The following is a 25,762-nucleotide window of genomic DNA, read 5'->3' on the forward strand; positions in this document are numbered from 1 at the left end:
CAGTAATTTATTAAAAAGTAGTATGAATTTCAGTATTTAAGTGCTTACATATGACATTGGAAGGCATAATGAGGTAGTGACATGTTTTTAACTTTAAATAAGTTGGATTTAAGAGATATAAGAAACTCAGACATCATTTTGTGCAAACACTAATAAATGAGAGACTAAAATCAAGTCCTAAATATTAGACTTTTTTATATGTGCAGGAGATGAGAGAAATCACTTTTAGAGAAGTCAGGATAAAACACCAATACAAATTATAGACTAAAGAGGTGAGGGAAGGGAGAGAGTATAATATTCTTATAAATGTGCTGGGCCTGATTTGAAATATAATTATTTAGTAAATAGTGAAGAAATATCAGAGAACATGTCTTTTATTTTGAAATCCTAACATAAGTCGAATATTTTAGTATTGAGTATTTAAGTCCTTGGAAACAATATCCTTTAAGTGATAATGGATTTCAAAGATAATTTTTAAAAAGCAATAATAGGACATTTAGGACCAGGTAAAAGTAAGTTTTAAAAATAATAGGCAATTACAAAATAAATGAATGATTTCAGTTGGTAATTTTACACTAGATTTCACGTTCATACACACACATAACCATACATGATATGCATGCTATATTTTTATAACAACCGAAGGAATTAAATAAGATATCTTCATTTCATGTGTTTCTATAATTCAGTAGTTGGTACTAAGTCTCTTAAAAGGAGTCTTAACATCCTGTATTGAAAATTTTCACAATTTGAAATACAAGAGAAGGTAAATTAGCTTCCTTCCCCCACATGGATATATAATGGTCATAACTTGATCTAGAAGCTTTTTAAATTATACTATTTAAATTATTTTTGATCTCTAAATAATTTTTTATCTTAACTGTTAATAAGTGTTGGCTGACGTATTTCCTATCAGTTTCAAATGGAATAATCACTCTATCTATACTGTAAGTTCATAAAAATCTTTAAATCTAAATGTTCATCATATCTTTTAAAGATGTGGTCCTGCTTTATCTCCTAGTTGTCGGGAAGAGTAAGTGAAATTAACGTGTTTAAAAGCTTATAATGTGTTTATAAAAATCTGTATTAAAAGCATTATTAATAATTTAATAATAATGTGACAAGACATGTTTTAGAGACTATTCCCTTAAAATTAAATCTCAATCATGGGTCAGAATTTTAAAAGACTATGTAATGCCTCACATTTAAAACTTCTAATTCATAATTTCTTGCTTCAGCTTGCCCCTCAATCAAAATCAGTTTTTAGGAAGGAGTATATTTTGTGACAAAAATAGTTTGTCCTTTGGTTGTTATATGTTTTGAAAAATATGGAGTAAACTTCCTTGAACTTAGCACTTTCCAAGCAGGAATTTTCTCTTTTAAGTGTATACTGAAAGCTGCCTTTTTTTTTTTCATAAGAATGAACCTGTCCTCATATATGTTTAATAGCATATGATTTTTTAGTTGTGGCACAAATGTGAATGTGAAAAGCAGAGCAAAACATGTAATAGCTTTTTATGGCTTGTGTTTTCTTTTGCAGCCTTCAAGCAAAATAAAGGTACCTGAGGAGAATTTCTTCAATGTTCCTGTTTTCTTAACTGTCTCAGGACAACTTCATCTAGAAGTGATGTCAGGGTACAGAGTTTTCTCTTTTGCTTTAATGGACTACTGATGTTGGTTGGGTGAGAGTGTGATAATGTTTTCTTTCCTGATGCTCAAACCTAAAAATTGTAATTCATGTTTGTGATTAGTCCACTTCAATTCACTAAAAGTACATTTAGATTGACAAATTTGACAATATCCAAATTTCTTTCTAAAAAAATCACATTAGTCTAGACTTTGGTTTTTGGTGAAGAATGTAACACTGGAAATATGAAGTTATAAGGTTTTTTTTCTTTTTACTAATCTTTCTTTGCTTAAATCTCAAAACACATAATCAAAATATAAGTATAATTAATCATGTTTATGAAAGTAAAGGAAGTTATAATTTACACCTAAAAATTATAAGAGAGGTGCCTGGAACAAATGGAAGAAAAAATATTTTTTTAATAATTGGTTTAAAGAAAGAAAATTAACCCACAAAGTCATCATGGGAGATGTGTGTCCATTTAGAAAGTATAAGAAGCCAGATCACATTAATTTTAGCCACTCTCAGACCTCTGGAAAGTCACTATAATCCTTTTTGCCCTATTTTCTTTCTTTTTGGATATTGGACAGGAAAATCTTTGAAGTCCTGTCTAAATCTTATATTCTCTGATTCTGTGGGTAATTTCTTAATGCCGACTCAGCAAGTACTGAGTCTCCTACGAAGATGTAAATATCTTTGTTTTCTCATACAGAGTTTGAGACCTAAAAATCTCTTCAGGAAATGGCTCCAGTAAAAACAGGGAATCTTGTATTTCCCATTGTTTTTAAAATGCACGGGGTGGAAAAACAGGGGAAATAGAATAGTGTTCATGTTTATTTTTTTACAGACTTTACTGGCAAGATGGAGAGTGTCAATGGTGGAATAAAGAGGGTCTTGAAAATAATATATACTTTACTTAGATTTACCTTTGACCAAGATATTATTTGATAATTCCAATAACCAAATAATTGACAACATTATCAGAATACGGTACAGAAAAACTATAATCAGAATAGCCCTGTGAGATTGTAGGATTTGCAGAGCTGTATGTGGGAAAGACCATGTCAGGCATGTCATGGAAAGTTCCTTATGCCTGTCAAAGTATAATTTTAAAAAATTAAAAACATGATTCATAGAAATATAAAATATTTTATTCAATTCATTAATTACTGAAGAAATAAGTAAAATAGTAAAGCTAGTTCAAAGACCATTTGGGGAACTGTGGATTCATAAGCAGTTTAATAAAAGAATTTTAGAATAAGATTGCTAGGTTAGTTATGAACTGGTTAATGTCCCACAGACTGATAAATCCCACAGACTGATAAACCCTAACCTTTGGAATTTTCTCTTCTACCTGACAGAAATGATTTGCAACTCTACTAGACAAAAATCTATAAGTTAACATGTAACTTTACTTAATCTAGGATATTTAGTTTGATGGTAAATAGAATAATGGAGCAAAGTTCATTCCCCTAGGTAGTTAAATAACCTTTGAGTGGGTCTGTGTCCCCACATTACATTGGAAAGATGTTCTGTCAACCTTTTAGCTTAATCTAAGTTTTGGATAACCTTTCTTAACAGCCTTTCATTATTCATTTCTTTTACCTGTAAAGTTAGAGACAACATATATTCCCCTCAGAAGTGTTGTGATATGGGAAAGGTATAAATTTACCAAGTTTCTTGGTTATAATATCACTAGTGGATTAAATATGTTCCCTCTTTACCAGTAAAGTGCAGTGAACCAAAGAACACAACGTACAGTGAAACTTGACAGAAGATTATATTGGCAGAATATGAGGTTTTATATTTTTTAATGTGTTATGAAGTATTTCTGTGTCAATCAAATGTTCCTAGTTTAATATGCATAGTTCTAGTACTATTAATATACAGTACATCATGTTTCAGGTTAATACATGATTTAATCTCCAGTAAGAAATTGTTAGTCTTCTTTCTAAAGAAGACTAAATTTGTCTAAATTGAGTTTTTCTAAATTTTATTTAACAGACTTTTTATTTTATTTATTTTTTTTAAACAGACTTTTTAAATGGAGTAGTTAAATTTAGTTAAATTTAGAAGGTTAACATTTTCCAAAAGGATATCTATGTTGGTTTAGTGGGTTTATGACTCCATTTTATTTATTTTATTTGTTTATTATTTTGGGCTGTGTTGAGTCTTCATTGCTGTGCATGGGCCTTCTCTAGTTGCGGCGAGCGGGGGCTACTCGTCGTTGGGGTGCACGGGCTTCTCATTGTGGTGTCTTCTTTTGTTGAGGAGAACGAGCTCTAGGCACACAGGCTTCAGTAGTTGTGGCACGTGGGCTCAGCAGTTGTGGCTCGCGGCCTCTAGAGCACAGGCTCAGTAGCTGTGGCACACGGGTTTAGTTGCTTCTCAGCATGTGGAATCTTCCCGGACCAGGGCTCGAACCCGTGTCCCCTACATTGGCAGGCAGATTCTTAACCACTGAGCCACCAGGGAAGCCCTGTGGCTCCATTTTAAAGTTTAATTTTGTTGTTGTTGTTTTTAAAATAAACTTCCTATTTTTGAATAATTGTTAAATGTACTAAAGTTGGAAAAATCGTGCAGACTTCTTATATACCTCTCACCCAGTTTCCCGTTGTTAACATCTTACGTTACCGTGGTACATTTGTCAAAACTAAGAACCAATGTTAGTACATTACAGTTAACTAAATTCCATACTTTATTTGGATTTCACTGGTGTTCCATCAATGCCTTCATCCTTTTTCCAGGATCCACTGCAGGGTACTACATTACATTTAGTTGTCATGTTTCCCTAGTCTCATGTAGTCTGTAACAGTTTCTCAGTCTTTCCTTGTTTTTTATGACTTGCAGAAAGTATGCCAATCTGTATTTTTCTGATGTTTTTCTGAAGTTTTAGGGGGGGTTGGAAAGAATACCACAGAGGTGAAGTGCTTTTCTTGTCATATGTCGGGGGGACTTGATATCCATGTGGTGCTATTAACCTTCATTATTTGGGTGAGGTAGTCTTTGCCAAGTTTCTCCAATGAAAATGTACTGTTTTTCCCTTTCTGCAATTTATTCTTTGGAAGTGAGTTACTAAGTACACCCACCCTCACTGTGGAGGTAGGAGTGAAGGGTTGGGAAGTGGGAGATGGAACTGTGCTTCATCTCCTGAAGGGGGGAAGTATTCGGAATTCTTCTGTATGGATGATTTGTTGTCTCTTTGCTCTTATTTGTTTATTTATGTCATCATTTATATCAGGATGGACTGATGTATATTTTATGGTTTGGGTTATATTTCAATGCTGTGCCATTTACTTTATTGCTCAAGTTGTTTTAGTTGTTGGGAATTCTTTCAGGTTAATTCTTGTATCCCTTTCACATGCCCCTTTCCTTTTGTCTTTTGTGTACTTCCTTATTCTGGCACTATAAGGTACCCCAGATTTGTTTGTTAGTTTGTTTTATTTTTTTGTGATTGATGAACCTACACTGACACAGTACTATCACTCCAAGTCCATCGTTTACTTAGGGTTCACTCTTGGTAGTGTATGTTCTATAGGTTTGGTCAAATGATGTCATACAGAATAGTTTCACTGGTCTAAAAATCCTTTGTGTTCCTCCTATGCATTCGATCCCTCCCTCCCTCCTAACCCCTGGCAATCTTTTTACTGTCTCCAAAGCTTTGCCTTTTCCAGAATGTCATATAGTTGGAATCGTACAATATGCAGCCTTTTCAGATTGGCTTCTTTCACTTAGTAATATGCATTTAAGGTTCCTTCATTTCTTTTCATGACTTGATAGCTTGTCTTTTTTTTTTTTTAACATCTTTGTTGGAGTATAATTGCTTTACAGTGTTGTGTTAGTTTCTGCTGTATAACAAAGCGAATCAGCTATATGTATACGTATATCCCCATATTCCCTCCCTCTTGTGTCTCCCTCCCACCCTCCCTATCCAACCCCTCTAGGTGGTCACAAAGCACCGAGCTGATCTCCCTGTGCTATGCAGCAGCTTCCCACTAGCTGTTTTACATTTGGTAGTATGTATATGTCCATGCCATTCTCTCACTTTGTCCCAGCTGACCCTTCCCCCTCCCCGTGTCCTTAAGTCCATTCTCTACCCTTTTTTTGTGTGTGTGTGTGTGGTACGCAGGCCTCTCACTGTTGTGGCCTCTCCCGTTGCGGAGCACAGGCTCTGGACACGCAGGCTCGGCGGCCATGGCTCACAGGCCCAGCCATTCCGCGGCATGTGGGATCTTCCCGGACCAGGGCACGAACCCGTGTCCCCTGCATCAGCAGGTGGACTCCCAACCACTGTGCCACCAGGGAAGCCCCTTAAGTCCATTCTCTACGTCTGTGTCTTTATTCCTGTCCTGCCCCTAGGTTCATAAGAACCTTTTTGGTTTTTTTAGATTCCATGTATATATATACAGTTAGCATACTGTATTTGTTTTTCTCTTTCTGACTTCACTCTGTATGACACACTCTAGGTCCATCCACCTCACTACAAATAACTCAATTTCATTTCTTCTTATGGCAGAGTAATATTCCATTGTATATATATGCCACATTTTCTTTTTTTTTTTTTTTTTTTTTTGTGGTACGCAGGCCTCTCACTGTTGTGGCCTCTCCCATTGCGGAGCACAGGCTCCAGACGCGCAGGCTCAGCGGCCATGGCTCACGAGTGTGGGATCTTCCCAGACCGGGGCACGAACCTGTGTCCCCTACATTAGCAGGCGGATTCGCAACCACTGCGCCACCAGGGAAGCCCAATATGCCACATCTTCTTTATCCATTCATCTGTCGATGGACAGTTAGATTGCTTCCATGTCCTAACTATTGTAAATAGTGCATCAGTGAACATTGTGGTACATGACTCTTTGAATTATGGTTTTCTCAGGGTATGTGCCCAGTAGTGGGATTGCTGGGTTTTTAAGGAACCTCCATACTGTTCTCCATAGTGGCTGTATCAATTTACATTCCTACCAACAGTGCAAGAGGGTTCCCCTTTTTCACACCCTCTCCAGCATTTACTGTTTGTAGATTTTTTGATGGTGGCCATTCTGACTGGTGTGAGGTGATACCTCGTAGTTTTGATTTGCATTTCTCTAATGATTAGTGACATTGAACATCTTTTCATGTGTTTGTTGGCAATCCGTATATCTTCTTTGGAGAAATGTCTATTTAGGTCTTATGCCCATTATTGGATTGGGTTGTTTGCTTTTTGATATTGAGCTGCATGAGCTGCTTGTATATTTTGGAGATTAATCCTTTGTCAGTTGTTTCATTTGCAAATATTTTCTTCCATTCTGAGGATTGTCTTTTCATCTTTTTTATGGTTTCCTTTGCTGTGCAAAAGCTTTTCAGTTTCATTGGGTCCCATTTGTTTATTTTTGTTTTTATTTCTATTTCTCTAGGAGGTGGGTCGAAAAGGATCTTGCTGTGATTTATGTCATAGAGTGTTCTGCCTATGTTTTCCTCTAAGAATTTGATAGTGTCTGGCCTTACATTTAGGTCTTTAATCCATTTTGAGTTTATTTTTGTGTATGGTGTTAGGGAGTGTTCTAATTTCATTCTTTTACATGTAGCTGTTCAGTTTTCCCAAGCACCACTTATTGAAGAGGCTGTCTTATGCTCTTGCCTCCTTTATCAAAGATAAGGTGACCGTATGTGTGTGGGTTTATCTCTGGGCTTCCTATCCTGTTCTATTGATGTATATTTCTGTTTTTGTACCAGTACCATACTGTCCTGATTACTGTGATAGCTCATGTCTTTTTAACACTGAATAGTATTTCGTTATCTGGAAGTACCTTGGTTTATTCGTCTATTCGCCTACGGAAGGACATCTTGGTTGCTTCCATGTTTTCGCAGTTATCCCAAGCTTATTTTTTTGTTTTCCTTACCCTAGCCTTAGAATCAGCCATTTCTCCAAGGAGCCCTAGTTCCTTTTATTGGAAAATGGTATTTAGAAAGCAGGACCTAGTCACTGGGTATCTTGCTGCTACTGGGGGATTATGCTTCTAAGCCCTCTCATCAGATAGAGCTATAAATACGTTTTTTAAATAAGAGAAAGCTAAGTGTTTTCATTACATTCTGCCTGTAAATAGTGGGGTGTAAGTTAGGTGTTCATTCTGAAAGAATTAGACATGTCCTAAATTGAAAAACTTACACTTAAGAAATGTCATGTAATAAAATTTTCCATTTTTTTGTCATTTAAAGCCAGAATTGGAGGAAGGCTCAATCTAATGTATTTAAAAGAATTTTTGATTATTATAGTTTTTCTTTCTTTGTGGGTTTCGTTATTTTCTTTTTATGTTTTGTTACAGGTGGGTTTTTTTTTTCCTTCTTATGAATGTTTTTACTAAGCTATGAAGTCGTGCATATTTCAGGATAAAACTGATGCTTTCCTTCTGAACATTGCTATTAGAAGTATAAATTAGTACAGCCTCTCTAGAGAAATAGCTTTGTACCCAGAATTTTTCTTAAGGAAATGATCTGACAACTCTATGAAGATGTGTTAAAAAAAAATGTTGAAAGCAACTTCACCTAAACTAATGAAAAACTACTGACAATCTAAACATTTATTTAGGAAGGTTGATTAACCATCAATATGCCAAGAAAATGTTCATCACCACTTACCATCTGGAAGTAATGGACCTTATTTTTAGTAAATATTTTTAAGCCATCTTATGAATAATTTGCAGAAGTAAAAGTAAAGGAAAAATGACAGCAGAAACTAACACAACATTGTAAAGCAACTATACTCAATAAGAATTAATTTAAATTTTTTTAATTAATAAAGGAATAATGAGGGCTTCTCTGGTGGTGCAGTGGTTGAGAGTCTGCCTGCCGATGCAGGGGTCACGGGTTCATGCCCCAGTCCGGGAGGATCCCACATGCTGCGGAGCAGCTAGGCCCATGAGCCATGGCCGCTGAGCCTGTGCATCCAGAGCCTGTGCTCCGCAATGGGAGAGGCCACAACAGTGAGAGGCCTGCGTACCACTAAATAAATAAATGAATGAATGAATGAATAATGAAAATCAACTTTATTAGAATTTTAGTAAGTACTTAAATATAGCAAACCCAAATTTTTAAGAACTGTATTATTTCTTTTTGAATTTTATTTTATTTCTTTTTTTATACAGCAGGTTCTTATTAGTTATCCATTTTATGCATATTGGTGTATATATGTCAATCCCAATCTCCCAATTCATCACACACACACACCTAAGAACTGTATTATTGAGAGATAATTTACTTACCATAAAATTCACCAATTTAAAGTGTACCATTCAGGGAGTTTTAGTATATTTTCAGTTTTTCGAACATCACCATAAGCTAATTCAAGAATATTTTTTATCACCCAAAAAGAAACTTTTCCCCATTAGCAGTCACTGACCATCCTCCCTCCCACCTTAGGCACTACTGATCAATCTACTTTATGTCTCTATGGATTTTCCTGTTCTGGATATTTCATATAAAGAGAATCACACAATATGTAACATTTTGTGGCTGGTGTATTTCACTTTGCATAATATTTTCAGTGTCTGTCAATGTTGTAGCATATGTCAGTATTTCATTATTTTTTATTGCCAAATAACAGTCCATTTTGTGAGTCTGCCATATTTGTTTATCCATTCAGGTAATGGAGATTTGGGTTGTTTTTACTTTTTGGCTATTATGAGTAATGTTCCTACGACTGTTTGAGTACAAGTATTTGTGTGAACGTGTTTTCATTTCTCTTGGGTAGGTACTTAGGAGTGAAATTGATGGGTTACATGGTAAGTTTAACTGTGTGAGGAACTGCTAGGCTGTTTTCCACAGTGGCTGCAGGAAATTTACAATCCCACCAGCAGTGTATAAAGGTTCCAATTTCTCCACATCCTTGGTAACACTTATATGTCTTTTTTATTGTGCCATTTTACTGAGTGTGAAGTGGCATCTCATTATGGTTTTCATTTGCATTTTGCCAATGACTAATGTTGAGCATCTTTTCATGTGCCTGTTGGCCATTCAGATATCTTCTGTAGAGAAATGTCTCTTTAATTTCTTGGTTCATGTTTTTAGTTGGGTTATTTGTCTTTTTATTATTTAGTTATAAGAGTTCTTTATATATTCTGGATATAATCCCTTATCAGATATATGATTCACAGATACTTTTTTATCATTCTGTGTGTTTTTTCATTTTCTTGATGATGGTGGCAAACCCAAATTTTTATTTACTTTTCTGGGTTTTGAAAGTACCCCAAAGAGATGCAGCCCTTTGAATGTAGCCAGCTGTTTATCAGTTTCCATGCATGAACCTGGAATATGTCTATACTTTAAATACAGATTCAAATTTCAAATACATCTTTAATAGGCTTTAGCTTATTATTACTTCTGGATCTTGGAAGTTACATTATCAAAAAGAACTTTGACAACTCTTAATTTTGTCGAAGAGGGGATGACCAATTTTTTGCTCTACAATTGCAAAACATTTTTGTTTTCAGATTTCCTAAATACTAATTAGAATGATCAAATCAATGAATTTTTTTCATTTCTACATGTTATTCTTTTCCTTTCAAACACCTTTGTGTACGCACTTGCTTTCACTGTCCACTTATTAACCATATCAAGTAAATTTTGATGTGCAAATATCATAAATAGTGGAATAATATTGTCACACAAGAAAAAGAAATAAAAGGAATCCAAATTAGAAAGGAAAGTGTAAAACTGTCATTGTTTGCAAATGACATGGTATTATATGTAAGAAATCCTAAACATGTCACCAAAAAATATTAGAATTTATCAATGAATTCAGTAAAGTTGTAGGATACAAAATTAATATATAGAAATCTATTGCATTTCTATACACTAACAGACTGTCAGAAAGAGAAATTAAAGTATAATCCCATCAAAAAGAATAAAATACCTAGGAATAAATCAAACTAAGGAGGTGAAAGACCTGTATTCAGAAAACTGTAAGACACTGATGAAAGAAATTGAGTATGACACAAACCAATGGAAAGGTATGGGTTGAAAGAATTACTCTTGTTAAAATGACTATACTACCCAAGGCAATCTGCAGATTCAGTGCAATTCCTGTCAAAATACCAATGACATTTTTCACAAATAATGTAACAAATAATTCTAAAATTTGTATAGAAACAAAAGACCCCAAATAGCCAAAACAATCTTAAGAGAGAAGAGCAAAGCTGGCGGTATCACGCTTCCCGATTTCAAACTATACTACAAAGCTATAGTAATCAAAACAGTACAGTACTGGCACAAAAACAGACACATAGATCAATGAAACAGAATAGAGAGCCCAGAAGTGAACCCACACTTACATGGTCAATTAATCTATGACAAAGGAGACAAGAATATGCAGTGGGAAAAAGCTAGCCTCTTCACTAAATAGTGTTGGAATAACTGGACTAATTTCTCATACCATATACAGAAACAAACTCAAAGTAGATTAAAAATTTTAATGTAAGACCTGAAATCTTAAAACTTCTAAAAGAAAACATAGGCATTTGACATTGGTCTTAGCAATATTTTTTGGTTATGTCTCCTCAGGCAAGAGCAAAAAAAGCAAAAATAAACAAATGGGACTACATCAAACTAAAAGCTTTTGCACAGTGAAGGAAACCATCAACAAAACAAAAAGGTCACCTACTGAATGGGAGAAGGTATTTGCAAACATTATGTCTGATAAGGGGTTAATATCCAAAATATACCAAGAACTCATACAACTCAACAACCAAAAAACAAACAACCCAATTTTTAAAATGGGCAGAGGACCTGAATAGAAATTTTTCAGAGAAGACACACAGATGGCTAACAGGCACATGAAAAGATGCTCAACATCACTCTCATCAGGGAAATGTAAACAAAACTGTAATGAAATATCACCTCACACCTGTTAGAATGGCTATTATCAAAAAGTTAACAATTAACAAGTGTTGGTGAGGATGTGGAGAAATGGGAACACTCATGCACTGTTGGTGGGAATGTAAATTGGTGCAGCCACTATTGAAAATAATATGGAGATTCCTCAAAATATTAAAAATAGGACTACCATACGATCCAGCAATTTCACTTCTGGATATTTTTCCAAAGAAAACAAAAACATTAATTTGAAAAGATATATACACCCCTGTGTTCGTTGCAGCATTATTTACAATAGCCAAGATATGAGAGCAACCTAAGTGTCCACTGACAGATGAATGAATCAAGATGATGTGGTATAGTATACAGTGGAATATTAGCCGTAAAAAAAAGAATGGGGCTTCCCTGGTGGCGCAGTGGTTGAGAGTCTGCCTGCTGCTGCAGGGTACGTGGGTTCGTGCCCTGGTCTGGGAAGATCCCACATGCCGCGGAGCGGCTAGGCCTGTGAACCATGGCCGCTTGAGCCTGCACGTCCGGAGCCTGTGCTCCGCAACGGGAGAGGCCACAACAGTGAGAGGCCCGCGTACCACAAAAAAAAAAAAAAAAAGAATGAAGTCTTGCCATTTGCGACAACATGGACAGACTTACAGAGTATTATGCTAAGTGAAATAAGTCAGAGAAAGACAAATACTATATAATTTCACTTAAATATGGGATCTTAAAAACAAAACAAATGAACAAACATAACATAAACAGAGTCATAGATACAGAGAGCAAATAGGTGGTTGCCAGAGATGAGGGGGTAGGGAAATGAGTGAAATAGGTAAGGGACATTAAGAGATACAAGCTTCCGGCTTCCCTGGTGGTGCAGTGATTAAGAATCCGCCTGCCAGTGCAGGGAACACGGGTTCGAGCCCTGGTCCAGGAAGATCCCACATGCCGTGGAGCAATTAAGCCCGTGCGCCACAACTACTGAGCCTGTGCTCTAGAGCCCGTGAGCTACAGCTACTGAAGCCTGCGTGCCTAGAGCCCATGCTCTGCCACAAGAGAAGCCACAGCAATGAGAAGCCCATGCACTGCAGCAATTAGTAGACCCCACTTGCCGCAGCTAGAGAAAGCCTGCGCACAGCAATGAAGACCCAATGCAGCGAAAAATAAATACATAAAATAAATTTAAAAAGAGATACAAGCTTCTAGTTAACAAAATAAATGAGTCACAGGGATAAAATGTACAGAGTGGGGAATATTGTCAATAATAATGTAATATTGTATGGTGACAAATGGTAACTAGACTTAGTGTGGTGATCATTTTGTAATGTATAGAAATATCAAATCACTATGTTGTGCACCAGTAGCTGACGTAGTGCTGTAGGTCAATTATACTTCAAAGACAAAAGAAACAAACTCATAGAGAAAGAGATAAGATTTGTGGTTACCAGAGGCAAGGGATGAGGAGAAAGGGAATTGGCTGAAGGGGGTCAGAAGGTACAAACTTCCAGTTACATGATAAGTAAGTACTAGGGATATAATGTACATGATTAAAATAATTGACACTATTGTGTGTCCTATATGAAAGTTGTCAAGAGAGTAAATCCTAAGAGTGCCTATCACAAGGAAAAACATTTATTTTGTGTCTATGTAAGATGATGGATGTTCACTAAACTTATTGTGGTAGTCATTTCATGAAGTATTTAAGTCAAGTCATTATAAGGTGCTTATACAGTGCTGTATGTCAATTATATCTCAATAAAACTAGAAGAAAAAGTTTTAATATTTAAAAATTTAAAAAGAAAGAATATTGTTACATATCCTTTTAGCAGAATAGTATGGTCCCAAGTTCTTATTGAAAATTATTGTATGATGAAATCCTTACTGTGGGATGACTAATTGGATGAAAATACCATATTTCCTTTTTGCCTATAGAAATGTATTATTCACTTACCAGTTCTTGAGTCTGAGAAAATTGATTTAGGATATTGTTATCTGAAGGCTCACAGTCTGAGAATTCACTTATACAACCAATTTTACCAACATCATTAGAGATTAGATTTTACTGTCTCTCCCTATTCATTTCCTGGTTTGTTCAGTGTTTATGAAGCATCTTTATTATTTTTCTTCTGTTTGTCATTTTGAGGAAAAAATAAAATCTCAATTCTCAACTGTGTTCTCTGAAAACTACAGAAAAGACTACAACAATACTGTCTCCAGGTTTTTCTAATACCTTCTTGAAAAATGACATGATAGTTTTTTGTACTGCAATAAGAAAACTGAAGATGATACATGGAGATGATTTATCTCACTGTACATCTCTTTTATCTACTATGCATCTTAAGCATCCATCATTCTGTTCTCGTAACAGTTTACTCTTTTTAACTTAAAATTAGGAATAATTAGTGAGTAATGATGAAATTTCTAGAATGATGAGATAGCAAAATGTTTCAATATACAGGAAAGATAAGATCACTAAAACCTCATATTTTCTTAGATTCATGAAAGAATTCAATGGGTTTTATTCTATTAGAAAAAAAATAGTAGAAATTTGTCTGTCTCTTGGATGACTGTAATGTCTTGAATTGTGTCTCCCCAAAAGGCAAGTACTGTGAATGCAACCTTATTTGGAAATAAGGTCTTTGCAAATGTGATCAAATTAAAATACTGGATTAAGGAGGGCACTAAATCCAATGACTAGTATCTTTATAAGAGAAAGGAGAAGGAGATTTGGATATAAAGACAGAGAAGATACACACAGTGGGAGGAAGGCCATGTGAAAGCAGAGGCAGAGATTGAAGTGATGCTGAGGAATGCTAAAGATTGCTCGGAGCCACCAGAAATTAGGAAGAGGCAAGGAAGGATTCTTCCCTAAAACCTTCAGAGGGAGCAAGACTCTGCCAGCACCTCAATTTCAGACTGGTAGCCTCCACAGTCTAGAGAGAATAAATTTCTGTTGTTTTAAGCCATGTAGTTTGTGGTAAGTTGTTATGGCCACCTTAGGAAAATAATACAACCTCTAACAAAGTATAAAAGTCATGAAATACTACTTTTTAGAAACAGCTAAAATTGCTCAACAGAGAAACTAAGAAATTAAAACTGGGTATAATGGACCTTGGCAGTAAACTGAGGGTTAAATTAATTATGATTCATCTAAACGGTGGATTACTGTGCAGCCATTAAAATTTATGATAAAGCTCTACAACATGTTGTTAAAAGAAAAAAGTGGTCATGAAACAAGGAGTAGAATGTGATTCCAGTTTTTTACAATGTGTGTGTATGTATAGGTGGGGAAAAAGTCTGGAAAATATGCACCAGTATTCAGCTTGTAAGCAGTGGCTATCTCTGCTCATTTTTATTGTCTTCCTTAAACTTGTCTTTTTTTTCAGATTTGAAAAACTAATGTTTATTACTTTTATAGTGAGAAAAAATTAGATATTTCTGTTTTGGGAGAAAAAAATCAGTTTGGTTGACTTAATTTCATTCCAGTCTGATTAAATGGCTGCTTTGTGACTGGTGTGAGCAATCCTAAACTCATTCCCTTGGGTTATCTCATCAGTTCAGATGCTGAGCTCAGAAGCCATGAAACATTCACACTCAGGATGAGCTTACACTGTTAAGTGGCTGCCGTAATATGTCAACATGTGAACCTGATTTAAACTGAGGTACCTCTTATAACTGGGTGTGAAATTGTCTTCCATCCCATATGACTTTCTCATTCTTTATACGTTTGATTCTTAGATGGCTTATCTGAAATTTGTTAATTTATACTCATTTGATTTTCAGGATCTTATGGCTGTTTTATTCATGCCGTGCATTTTTGTGTACCTCTGTGTTTCTAATACTTGTCCTCCTCTGATGCTGCTTTTTCCATACCTGTTCATTACTCAAGGCTCAACTGAAAAATGACTTCCTCCTTGACTCCTTCCCTGTTTTCCTCTCAACAGAGATTATTTTTCTCTTTTTCTGTTTTTTTTAATAGTACTCACCTACTTCATGTCCTAAAGACAAAAAAAAAAAAAAGCTGCTTTTGTTTTTAATGTTTAGCCGGTTTGTAGCTCTTTTCATATGTCTATCATAGATAAATATTCCAAATATTTTTATCTACGAAAGAGTAATTATTTAGTAAGTATTGATAATTGAATTTGTAAGGCACAAATTCTCATTCTTCAAAAATTTTCCTCTACTGTTTCTACTGTGAAGTTTAGTCTACAGCAGCAGTTAACATCACTGCTTTTGCTTTATTCATGAAAATGATATAACCATGAAACTTTGAGACCTTCAATTACCTTATCGTTTCCTGAACGTGCGTGAATGATGATGATTGTTTATGCTGTTCTCTTGATTGTGGGACCTTAAAACACATAGATTTCTTCTTTTAGTGTATTATTTATGTTAAAAATTAACCTTGTTTAGATAGAAATATGAATTAACAGACTATTGATATGAATGACTCAGGAACTTCATTCATTATTCATTATTTGTATTATATAGCCAGGGGAGGAGCATTTCAGGCAAATTGAGCAGAAGATGCAGAGACTTTTTAGTAGGAATATTTAGCTTGCTTGGGTGCAAACAGAATGTGAATATGTGCATTAACTGGGGTTGGGTATTACCAAATGAGTATGATGGAAGTAGATAAGTACAGAAGGTTATAATGATAGATCAAGGAGTCGATGCTTTGGTAAGGAGAGAAGTGAGGAAATAAGGGTAGGGAGTGATGATGGCAGAAGTGGTAAGCTTAAAGAATTGGAGATCTTACTGAAGAACTGTTGGTGTGGAAGCATCAATACTAGAGAAAAAAACCTGGAGAAATACAAGGTGATAGTCAAAGAATGGTATTGTGAGGTTCATCTCTCTAACATGGAATCTCTGCTCAGCTCCCCACCTATAAACTAAAGTGCCAGTTGCTTTCTCCAATTGGCTGTTGGATACTCATCTCAGCATGTTAAAAACTGAATTCAACATCTTGTTCTCCAAATCTGTTTTTTCCTTCTGAAGTCCCTATCAGAGGAAATGGCACTACCATCCTTCCATCCTTGTCAGAGCAGCTGTATGGATATCATTTTCAAATGCTTCTTTTCACACACACTTTGCATCCTTTCAGTCATTTGCTTCCACTTCCCTTTGCTTCAGCTATCCTAAACAGTTTATGATATTCTAATCACATCATCCTGTTTCACTTATTTGTGTTCCCTTGCATATGTTGTTTATTTCTACCTAGAATGTCCTTTCCCCATGCCTTTGTCTAGCTAACCCCTGCACATCGGTCTAAACTCAGCTTAAGCATGATCTCACCCAGAATCCCTACCCGCCTCCACACCCACCACCCCCATATCTTTCTTGTTTAAATGCCCTTCTTTTGTACGCCCCTGCTGTTTTATTCTTACCTATTTTGTAACACTGGAATCATTAATTTTTTTCTCTATAGCTTAGACTCTGAGCTTTTGAATTTAGGGACTGTGTTTAATTTTGTAACTCTATTACTTAATACAGAATAAAGACTTAAATACCTGTTGGAAGAGGGTTTCTATCAATTTTATTTATTTAAAAATGTTGAAATTATCTGTTTGTATGCTTATCTTCGCATTAGCCCATTAGTAAATTCCTCAAACTGTATCTTGTTTCTCTTTGTCTTCTTAGTTTCTATTACTACCACTTACGTGATCCAGGGCTCAAAAATCAATCTTAATTCAATTGAACATTTGTTGAGAGCCAAGTGTGTGCTAAACACAGCGTTAGGTGCTGAGCTACAGAGATCAAGAAGAAAGATATGATTCCAACATTCCTGACCCTATACAGTCTAATGAGCAAGACAGACATTAAATAAGAAATTAGAAATGTGGTAGCTGTTGTAAAAAAGATTGTCCTGAGGGCAAGAAGAGCATATGGCAAGGGAATTTCACCTTGTCTAGGTTGAATTTAATTTAGAGGTAACCTTATCGGTGGAATGATTACATGAGAGTGCATTTTAAAATGTCATTTATATTTAATGACCACTGGCTATTACATTTGGTTTGTATTCTATTGCTTTTCTGTTCTTGGAACAACAGACCTCCAGTTAATACAACTTTTCCTCACCATTATTATGGAGCATTTTATGGTATAGAAGGAATCTTTTAGTTACTTCAGTACATGTTAATCTGTATTTGGCAGTGGGACATCTTTTGGTAGTTTTATGTCATGTTCGATAGTCATTCTTGAATGAATTTTATTTATCCAAATCATCAAAATCTAGAAGATTATCTAGCTTCTCTGTCCTGTTCCTTTGTCCACTTCCAACTACTTAGAATCTTGTGTTATACTTTATGCGAAAAGGTTATGACTTTATATCCTGTCTGACTTTAGAACAACAGCCAGGATAAGTGGGATATGAATGTTACGGCTTAACGAAATGGTTGAAGAAACTGGATATATTTAGCATAGGGAAGACAAAGGTGAGACATGATTTAATAGTTCAGATCTATCTGGTGGGCTTCTGTGAGAGCCTTGTGTGCAATTGAGTACAGTTGACCCTTGAACAACATAGGTTTGAATTGCACAGGTCCACTTACCGTAGAATTTTTTCCAATAGTAAATAAATACTACAGTACTACACAGTCTTCATTGGTTGAATTCACAGATGAAGAACCGCAGACGAGGAGGAACTGCTGATAACAGAGGGTCAACTATAAGTGATACTCAGATTTTCAACTGCACAAAGGGTGGCATCCCTAACCCCGAGTTGTTCGAGGGTCAGCTATAAAAGATTTTTTAAAGAACAACTTAACTGAAATATAATTCACATACCATAAAATTCACCCTTTTAAAATGTACAATTCAAAAACAAAAGATAGTAAAAAGTTAAAATTTAATGTGCAATTCAGTAGTTTTTTTACTCACAAAGTTTTACAACCATCATCACTAATTTTATATTTTCAACACTTCAAAAGAAATTCCCATTCCCCTCTCCTCTCAGCACCTGGCAAACACTACTGAATCAGAAACAGTGGGAGTGGGCCCCAGCAATCTGTTGTAACAAACCTACCAGATGATGATGCTGCTGCTGAGGACTACTGCTCTCAAGAAAGACCCTCTGTTCCCTGGTTGGTGGGGACATCTGGTGTCCGGCCATTCTGGTGGGAGAGGGGAGGGGGTTGACATCCATGCGCGAACTCTCAGTGAATCTCCATTTCCCCCATCCGCTGCCTCACCTTGGGTCTGTGTGTAAGTCGTCATCTTTCTGCTGCAGTATACTCGCTGTGTTCCAGATAATGTCGTCTATGCTTTGATGCATTGGTCATCACTCAGCCATCCTTTTTCTGTCCTCCAAAGATGTGCTGAGATCTCTTGTCTACTGAAGGCCCCCTTCCTGTTTCTTTTAATTTTTTATTATTATTTTGAGGTTGTCTTAGGAAGGAGTGAATATAAATATCTGTTCTTAATTCATTATTCGAACTTCATTTTTACTAGCTTGAGAGGTATTAATTTGCTTTTCTTTAATTGCTAGTTAGTTAATGTACTACTTGCTTAATGATTTAATTTCTGTGTCTAAATGTGTTAACTTTGCAGTATCTGTATACCGCCTTGGAAGTCTAAACATTGGGTTCTCTCCCCATTTTCTAGTATTGCATTCCTTTGTGAGAGAGATTACTAACATACCTTTTCTTTACCTCAAGTGTATAGGAGAATAGCCCTACTACTCTTCTGTTATCTAGCTCTCTGAGTTCTTGTTAAGCAGACAGAATATCTGAAGTACTGAGTGATTTTAAAATAAGCAAGTATGGTGTGAGTTATTTAAAAAAAAATCACAGTCAATCCTTTGAGTAATGATACTTATAGAACTTATTTTGCATGAAATGCAGTGCCTGTTGGCATTGTCTAAAAGCAAATGCAGGTTACTATAGTGAGACATCAAATTAATACTTAGTAATTTGACCAATATGGACAGTAATTGGAGCTATTAAAAGCAAGACTGATGTTACTTCTTTGAATTACTGTAGAATCTTGTCCAAATTCTGTTTTGTTCAGGTGGCTTTAATTACTTTTTTAGAAGGGGGAAAGAAATCTGTGTTGGTTGCATGTTTACAGAATTTAGGTTGGATTGGGAACAGAGAGAATTTATGTCATTTCGACTTTTTTTCCCCCCAGCTTGTTTTGTTCTATCTAAAAATATCTATGACTATTCAGTTATTGAGCAATAATTTTCACGTTCACTCAAATGGCATGTAACTGTGTTGGACACCAAGGAAGCTGTTAAAAATATGGGACAGCCTCATTGATTGACATGTAGAGGGTTACCAGTACTGTTATGGAATTAATTCGCTACTAAGTAATGTTATCTCTCCCACAGAGTACTGAATTTCTAAGTGAATGGTTCTGTTAATTGAGGAGATTATAGTTAGAGACACTTAAGTTGGAATTCTAGCTTCCTTACATACTACTTTTATAAGTTTAATGTCTGAGCCTCTACTTCCTAACCAAAAAGATAAATTGTAATGACGACCTTGCAGAGCTGTTGTGAGAATTAGCTACTATGTAAAGCCCAGTGTTTATCACAGTTTGACCCTGAAATGGTAAGTGCTGTGATGGTGGTACTGATGACAGCTGGGACCTGGAGAACCCAGGGTGATTATGAAGGACTAGCTAAGGAAAGAAGCCAAGGTGGTATAAGCAGAAAGAATAGCTGACACCTAGTAATCAAGTTGTTTTACAACAGTAACAGAATTGGAGTTTACGCATAGCAGAGGATTGGGACAAATTGTGAGTCTGCCAGGATTCAGGACTCAAAAGACAGGTTAGAACATCAAACTAAAACTAGTGACTGGAACGAAGGAAGGGGTTAGGACAGAAATCAGATACCTGTCATAATTTGAAGACCAAAGCAGAAGTAAACTATAAGAGCAGTTTAGGTCCTAATCTGTCCTCAGAGCTGTGGTCAGTTATGTTGACAGTGAGGTGTCACTGTGTTCTGGATTCTTTTGTTCTTTGAAGGAGATCATTGCTGTGCCCCTCCTGTGGTTCAATGAGCCAAACTCTTTACCTTTTATACTACAGTTAGGACAAGATTATAATTTAAATAGTTAAGTAATGGAATGAGCCAATGTACAAATAATCTCCTTTCATTATTGTTGCTTCTCAATCGACTTTATTGAATATACTTTACATACCAAAACATGCACCCATTTTAAATGTACAGTTCAATAAATTTCGAAAAATGTCTAAACCTTTGTAATCTCCACTGTGATAAAAAAACAGAATATTTTTATCACCCTAAAAAAATCCCCTCATTGGCCTTTGCAGTCAGTCTCCCTCCCCATCTCTGTGCCCTAGGCAATGAATGATCTGTTTTTTCTCATCATAGATTTCCCCTTTGTAGAATTTCATATAAATAGTGTTTATATAATAGTTAATTTATTTTATATAAATGGTATCATACAGTATTTATTTATTCTTCTCTATATGATGTCTTTCACTTAACATAATACTTTTGAGGTTCATCCAGTAGTTTGTTCCTTTTGTGTGTGTGTGTGTGGTACGCAGGCCTCTCACTGTTGTGGCCTCTCCTGTTGCGGAGCACAGGCTCCAGACGCGCAGGCTCAGCGAACACGGCTCACGGGCCTAGCCGCTCTGCGGCTTGTGGGATCTTCCTGGACCAGGGCACGAACCCGTGTCCCCTGTATCGGCAGGCGGACTTTCAACCACTGCGCCACCAGGGAAACCCTTTTTTAAAATTTATTTTATTTATTTGTTTTTATTTATGGCTGTGTGGGTCTTCGTTTCTGTGCGAGGGCTTTCTCTAGTTGTGGCAAGCAGGGGCCACTCTTCATCGTGGTGCACGGGCCTCTCAGTATCGCGGCCTCTCTTGTTGCGGAGCACACGCTCCAGACGCGCAGGCTCAGTAGTTGTTGCTCACGGGCCTAGTTGCTCCGCGGCATGTGGGATCTTCCCAGACCAGGGTTCGAACCCGTGTCCCCTGCATTGGCAGGCAGATTCTCAACCAGTGCGCCACCAGGGAAGCCCAGTTTGTTCCTTTTTAATGCTGAATATTATTCCATTGCATGTATATACAATTTGTTAATTCATTTATCTTTTCGTAGAAACTTGGGTTGTTTCACCTATTATGAATGAAGCTCTGTGAAAATTAATATACCTATGCCCATATTATGTTCATATATTTTTTCATTTCCCTTGGGTAAATACCTAGGAGTTTCTGGGTTGTATGGTAAATGTATGATTAACTTTAGAAGGAACTCCCCAAACAGTTTTCTGAGGTACTTGTACTATCTGGCAATGGATAAGAGTTCTATTTGCTCCACGTCTTTGACAAAAATTGGTATTGTATTCTTTTAATCATCCTAGTAAGTATATATCTCATTATAGTTTTAATTTTCATTTCTGTGATGATTAAAAACTTTTTTCTCATGTGCTTACTGGTCATTCATATATCTTCTTTTATGAATTGTCTTTTGAATTCATTTGCCTATTTTTATTAGGTTGTTTGTCTTCTCATTATTGAGTTATAAGAGTTCTTTTCCTTTTTTTTTAGTTGAAGTATAGTTGATTTACAATGTGTTAGTTTCAGGTGTACAGTAAAGTGATTCAGTTATACATATTTACCTATATATATACATATGTATATAGGTTTTATATATATATATATATAAATTCTTTTTCAGATTCTTTTCCATTGTACGTTATTATAAGATATTGAATTTAGTTCCCTGTGCTATACAGTAGGTCCTTGTTGTTTATTTATTTCATATTTAGTAGTGTGTATCTGTTAATCCCAAACTCCTAATTTATCCCTCCCCCCCACCCTGCTTTCCCTTTTGGTAACCATAAATTTGTTTTCTATGTCTGTGAGTCTATTTTTGTTTTGTAAATAAGTTCATTTCTCTCATTTTCTTTAGATTCCACATATAAGTGATATCATATGATATTTTTCTTTCTCTGTCTCATTTCACTTAATATGATAATCTTTAGAAGTATCCGTGTTGCTGCCAGTGGCATTATTACATTCTTTTTTATGGCTGAGTAATATTCCATTATATATCTCACATCTTCTTTATCCATTCATCTGTCAGTGGCCACTTAGGTTGCTTCTATGTCTTGGCTATTGTAAATAGTCATGCTATGAGCATTGGGGTGCATTTATCTTTTCAAATTCTAGTTTTTGTCTTTTCTGGATATATGCCCAGAATTGGGATTTCTGGATCATACAGTACTTGTATTTTTAGTTTTTTAAGGAACCTCCGGACTGTTCTTCATTGTGGCTGAACCAATTTTTATTCCCACCAACAGTGCAGGAAGGTTCCCTTTTCTCCACACTCTCTCCAGCATTTACTATTTGTAGACTTCTTGATGATGGCCATTCTGACTGGTGTGAGATGATACCTCATTGTAGTTTTGATTTGCATTTCTCTAATAAATAGTGATATTGAGCATCTTTTCATGTGCCTGTTGGCCAGTTGTATGTCTTCTTTGGAGAAATGTCTATTTAGGTCTTCTGCCCATTTTTTGATTGAGTTTGTTTTTCTAATATCGAGCTGTTTGTATATTTTGAAATTAATCCCTTGTTGGTTGCATTGTTTGCAAATATTTTCTCCCTTTTCGTAGGTTGTCTTTTTGTTTCGTTTGTGGTTTCCCTTGCTGTGCAAAAGCTTTTAAGTTTGATTAGGCCCATTTGTTTAGTTTTGGTTTTATTTCAATTACTCTAGGAGTCAGATCCAAAAAAATAATGCTGCAATTTATGTCAAAGAGTGTTCTGCCTATGTTTTCCTCCAGGAGCTCTATAGTATCTGTTCTCACATTTAGGTCTTTAATCCATTTTGAGTTTATTTTTGTATATGGTATTAGGGAATGTTCTAGTTTCATTCTTTTATATGTTGCTGTCTAGTTTTCCCAGCACCACTTATTGAAGAGACTGTCTTTTCTCCATGGTTATATTCTTGCCTCCTTTGTCGTAGATTAATTGACCATAGTGTGTGGGTTATTTCTGGGCTGTCTGTCCTGCTCCACAGATCTATGTGTCTGTTTTTGTGCCAGTACCATATTGTTTTGATGCCTGTAGTATTATAGTGTATTCTGAGCCAGGGAACATGATTCATCTAGCTCTATTTTTTTTCTCAAGACGGTTTGAGAAATAGTCTTGACTATTCGGGATCTTTTGTGTTTCCATACAAATTCTGAAATTTTTTGTTCTAGTTCTGTGAAAAATGCCATTGGTAATTTGATAGGGATTGCATTGAATCTGTAGATTGCCTTGGGTAGTATGGCCGTTTTAACAATATTGATTCTTCCAATCCAAGAACACAGATCTTTCTATCTGTTTGTGAAGCTATAAAGATTCTTTATATGTTCTGGATACTAGCCCTTTATCAGATTTATGTATTGCAAATACCTTCCCCCAGTGTGCCTTTCCTTTCCATCTTTTTTACAGTGTCTTTTAAAGACCAAGTCTCTTATTTTGTTGGTGTATACTTTATCAGTTTTTTTCTTATGTGATTCATTATTTTTGTATCCTATTCAAAAGGTTGCACAGATTTTCTTCTGTGTTTTTTCCCTAGGAATTTTATAATTGTAGCTTGTACATTTAGGTCTGTGATCTCCCTACTAGTCTGTAAGTTCCTTGAAGGTAAAGGTCATGCCTGATTTATGTTGGTATTTTGCATAGTGGTTAGTAGCCTAATAACTATTTGTTGAATAAATAAATAAATTTGACTTTATGGTAGAAAATGATGATTGTAAGGTAAGGACACATAGCTAGGCCCCTAAGCTGCTGTATCTATTTCTTCTTGGCTGATATGATCTGTGGGTTTGAATTACTTTTGTGCTTTTGACTTATTTCATCAGTCTCTTCTAGTTGGCGGAAAGAAAAATCTCCAATCAGAAAATGCATTAATGAACTTGGAATAATATTATATTCCATTTATTTAGATATTTTTAAGTAGCCTTATTATATGAAAGAAAAATTTCATTTTATATTCCCATGTTGTTGGTATGAATTCTTATTTGTATGAATTCAGAAAATTTTATGTCTTTTAAGAAAAATCAATATTTTAAAAATTTCACCTGTAAACTATGTGCATGAATTATAGAAACCACTGAAAACCTTCTGTGTATTTTACTTTACCAAAATAAATTGACTTCCTTTTCTATAAAATAAAAGGAAACTTCATCTTTGCTCCTCTAGAAGAAATTGCTAATAAAGAAACTCAGCCATGGTTTTTGCTTCTTTCTCACAGTAGAAATTGGTAACAAATAAGCTTAGTAACATACATTCGTTGATATTCATATTATTTTTGTTTCTCCTGATGTCAATCTCCTGATGTCAACTTGATCTCTCATGATATACCCCTACACTGAAAAAATAAAACCTGTGTTTTGCCACTTGAAACAGGTTCATAGGACAGTAAACTGCTGTGCCACATAAATCTCTACAATTTGGAGAATGTGAAAAGCCTGAGCCATCCATATTTCACATTTAAGAGGCTGATTTAGTATATGAATTATGATGGAGATTGGGAGATAAAGATAAAAACCTAAAGTTTTTGTTTCTGGAACATCATTTAGTGACTTTCCTTAATTTCTTCAACTGAGTAATTCTGTGCTTTCCTCCTGATTCTACTTCAGGACAGTAGAGTATGAGATTCAGTGAAAACATTTGAACTCTAGGCAGACAGTACTTCAGGGACTACTGTACAAGGAAGTATCTCAAAAATTTTCATGCATGTCCCCTTGTAGGCAAAATATGTGTTTGATTTGATAATGAATTTCATATATAGCTGTTGAGGATTGGGTGTGACTTGGGAGTTTGAAAATAACTGCTCAGATCCACCAGAGTCTCTCTACCTTTTGTGTCAATCATACCATGATCTATATCATTAAGAATATTTGTTTTTAGTATCTGTTAATAGCACTCGCTGTTTCTTTGTAGCATTTAGAGACATATTTATAAGTGAAGCCAAATCAGAAGATGGAGGCAGTATCCATTTTATCATGTATCTGTTTTGGATATTCTTTCTCAAGGAGCTATGACCATTGGAGAATAGTTCATTCATCCTCATCTTGATGATGAATAAAATGACTTATAGTTCACTCACTTTGAGTAAAGAGCCTAGAGAAGCCTGATTCTGAGAGTTATGCACTCATATAGATGGAAAGTAAACAGCAGGTGCAAGTATGGTTTACTGAATAATTCTGCCGTTGTGCATTAATGACTTTCAGAGAGTCATTTTATCAGAAGAGGGGAAAAGAAGTCTGGTATGGCAGAGCAATAGATGTGGGAAAAACAGAATATGTGTGACTGGGCACTGGAAC

The 25,762-nt window shown here is 35.6% G+C and overlaps 1 protein-coding gene across 6 annotated transcripts in view; it reads left to right on the plus strand.

The window, feature by feature from the left end:
* Positions 1-25,762, plus strand: part of NARS2 (asparaginyl-tRNA synthetase 2, mitochondrial) — a 144,830-nt gene that overhangs the window by 63,599 nt on the left and 55,469 nt on the right. For all 6 annotated transcript variants that reach the window (XR_010841395.1, XM_059068149.2, XM_067038422.1 and 3 more), the window contains one exon: positions 1,541-1,635. Coding sequence is in view for 5 of the 6 variants with exons in the window: in XM_059068149.2 (XP_058924132.1) it covers positions 1,541-1,635 (95 nt within the window). In the remaining variant the exon portion in view is untranslated. The remainder of the gene's footprint in view (positions 1-1,540; positions 1,636-25,762) is intronic.

Source organism: Kogia breviceps, chromosome 7 (assembly GCF_026419965.1).
Source record: "Kogia breviceps isolate mKogBre1 chromosome 7, mKogBre1 haplotype 1, whole genome shotgun sequence".
Classification (NCBI taxonomy): domain Eukaryota; kingdom Metazoa; phylum Chordata; class Mammalia; order Artiodactyla; family Physeteridae; genus Kogia; species Kogia breviceps.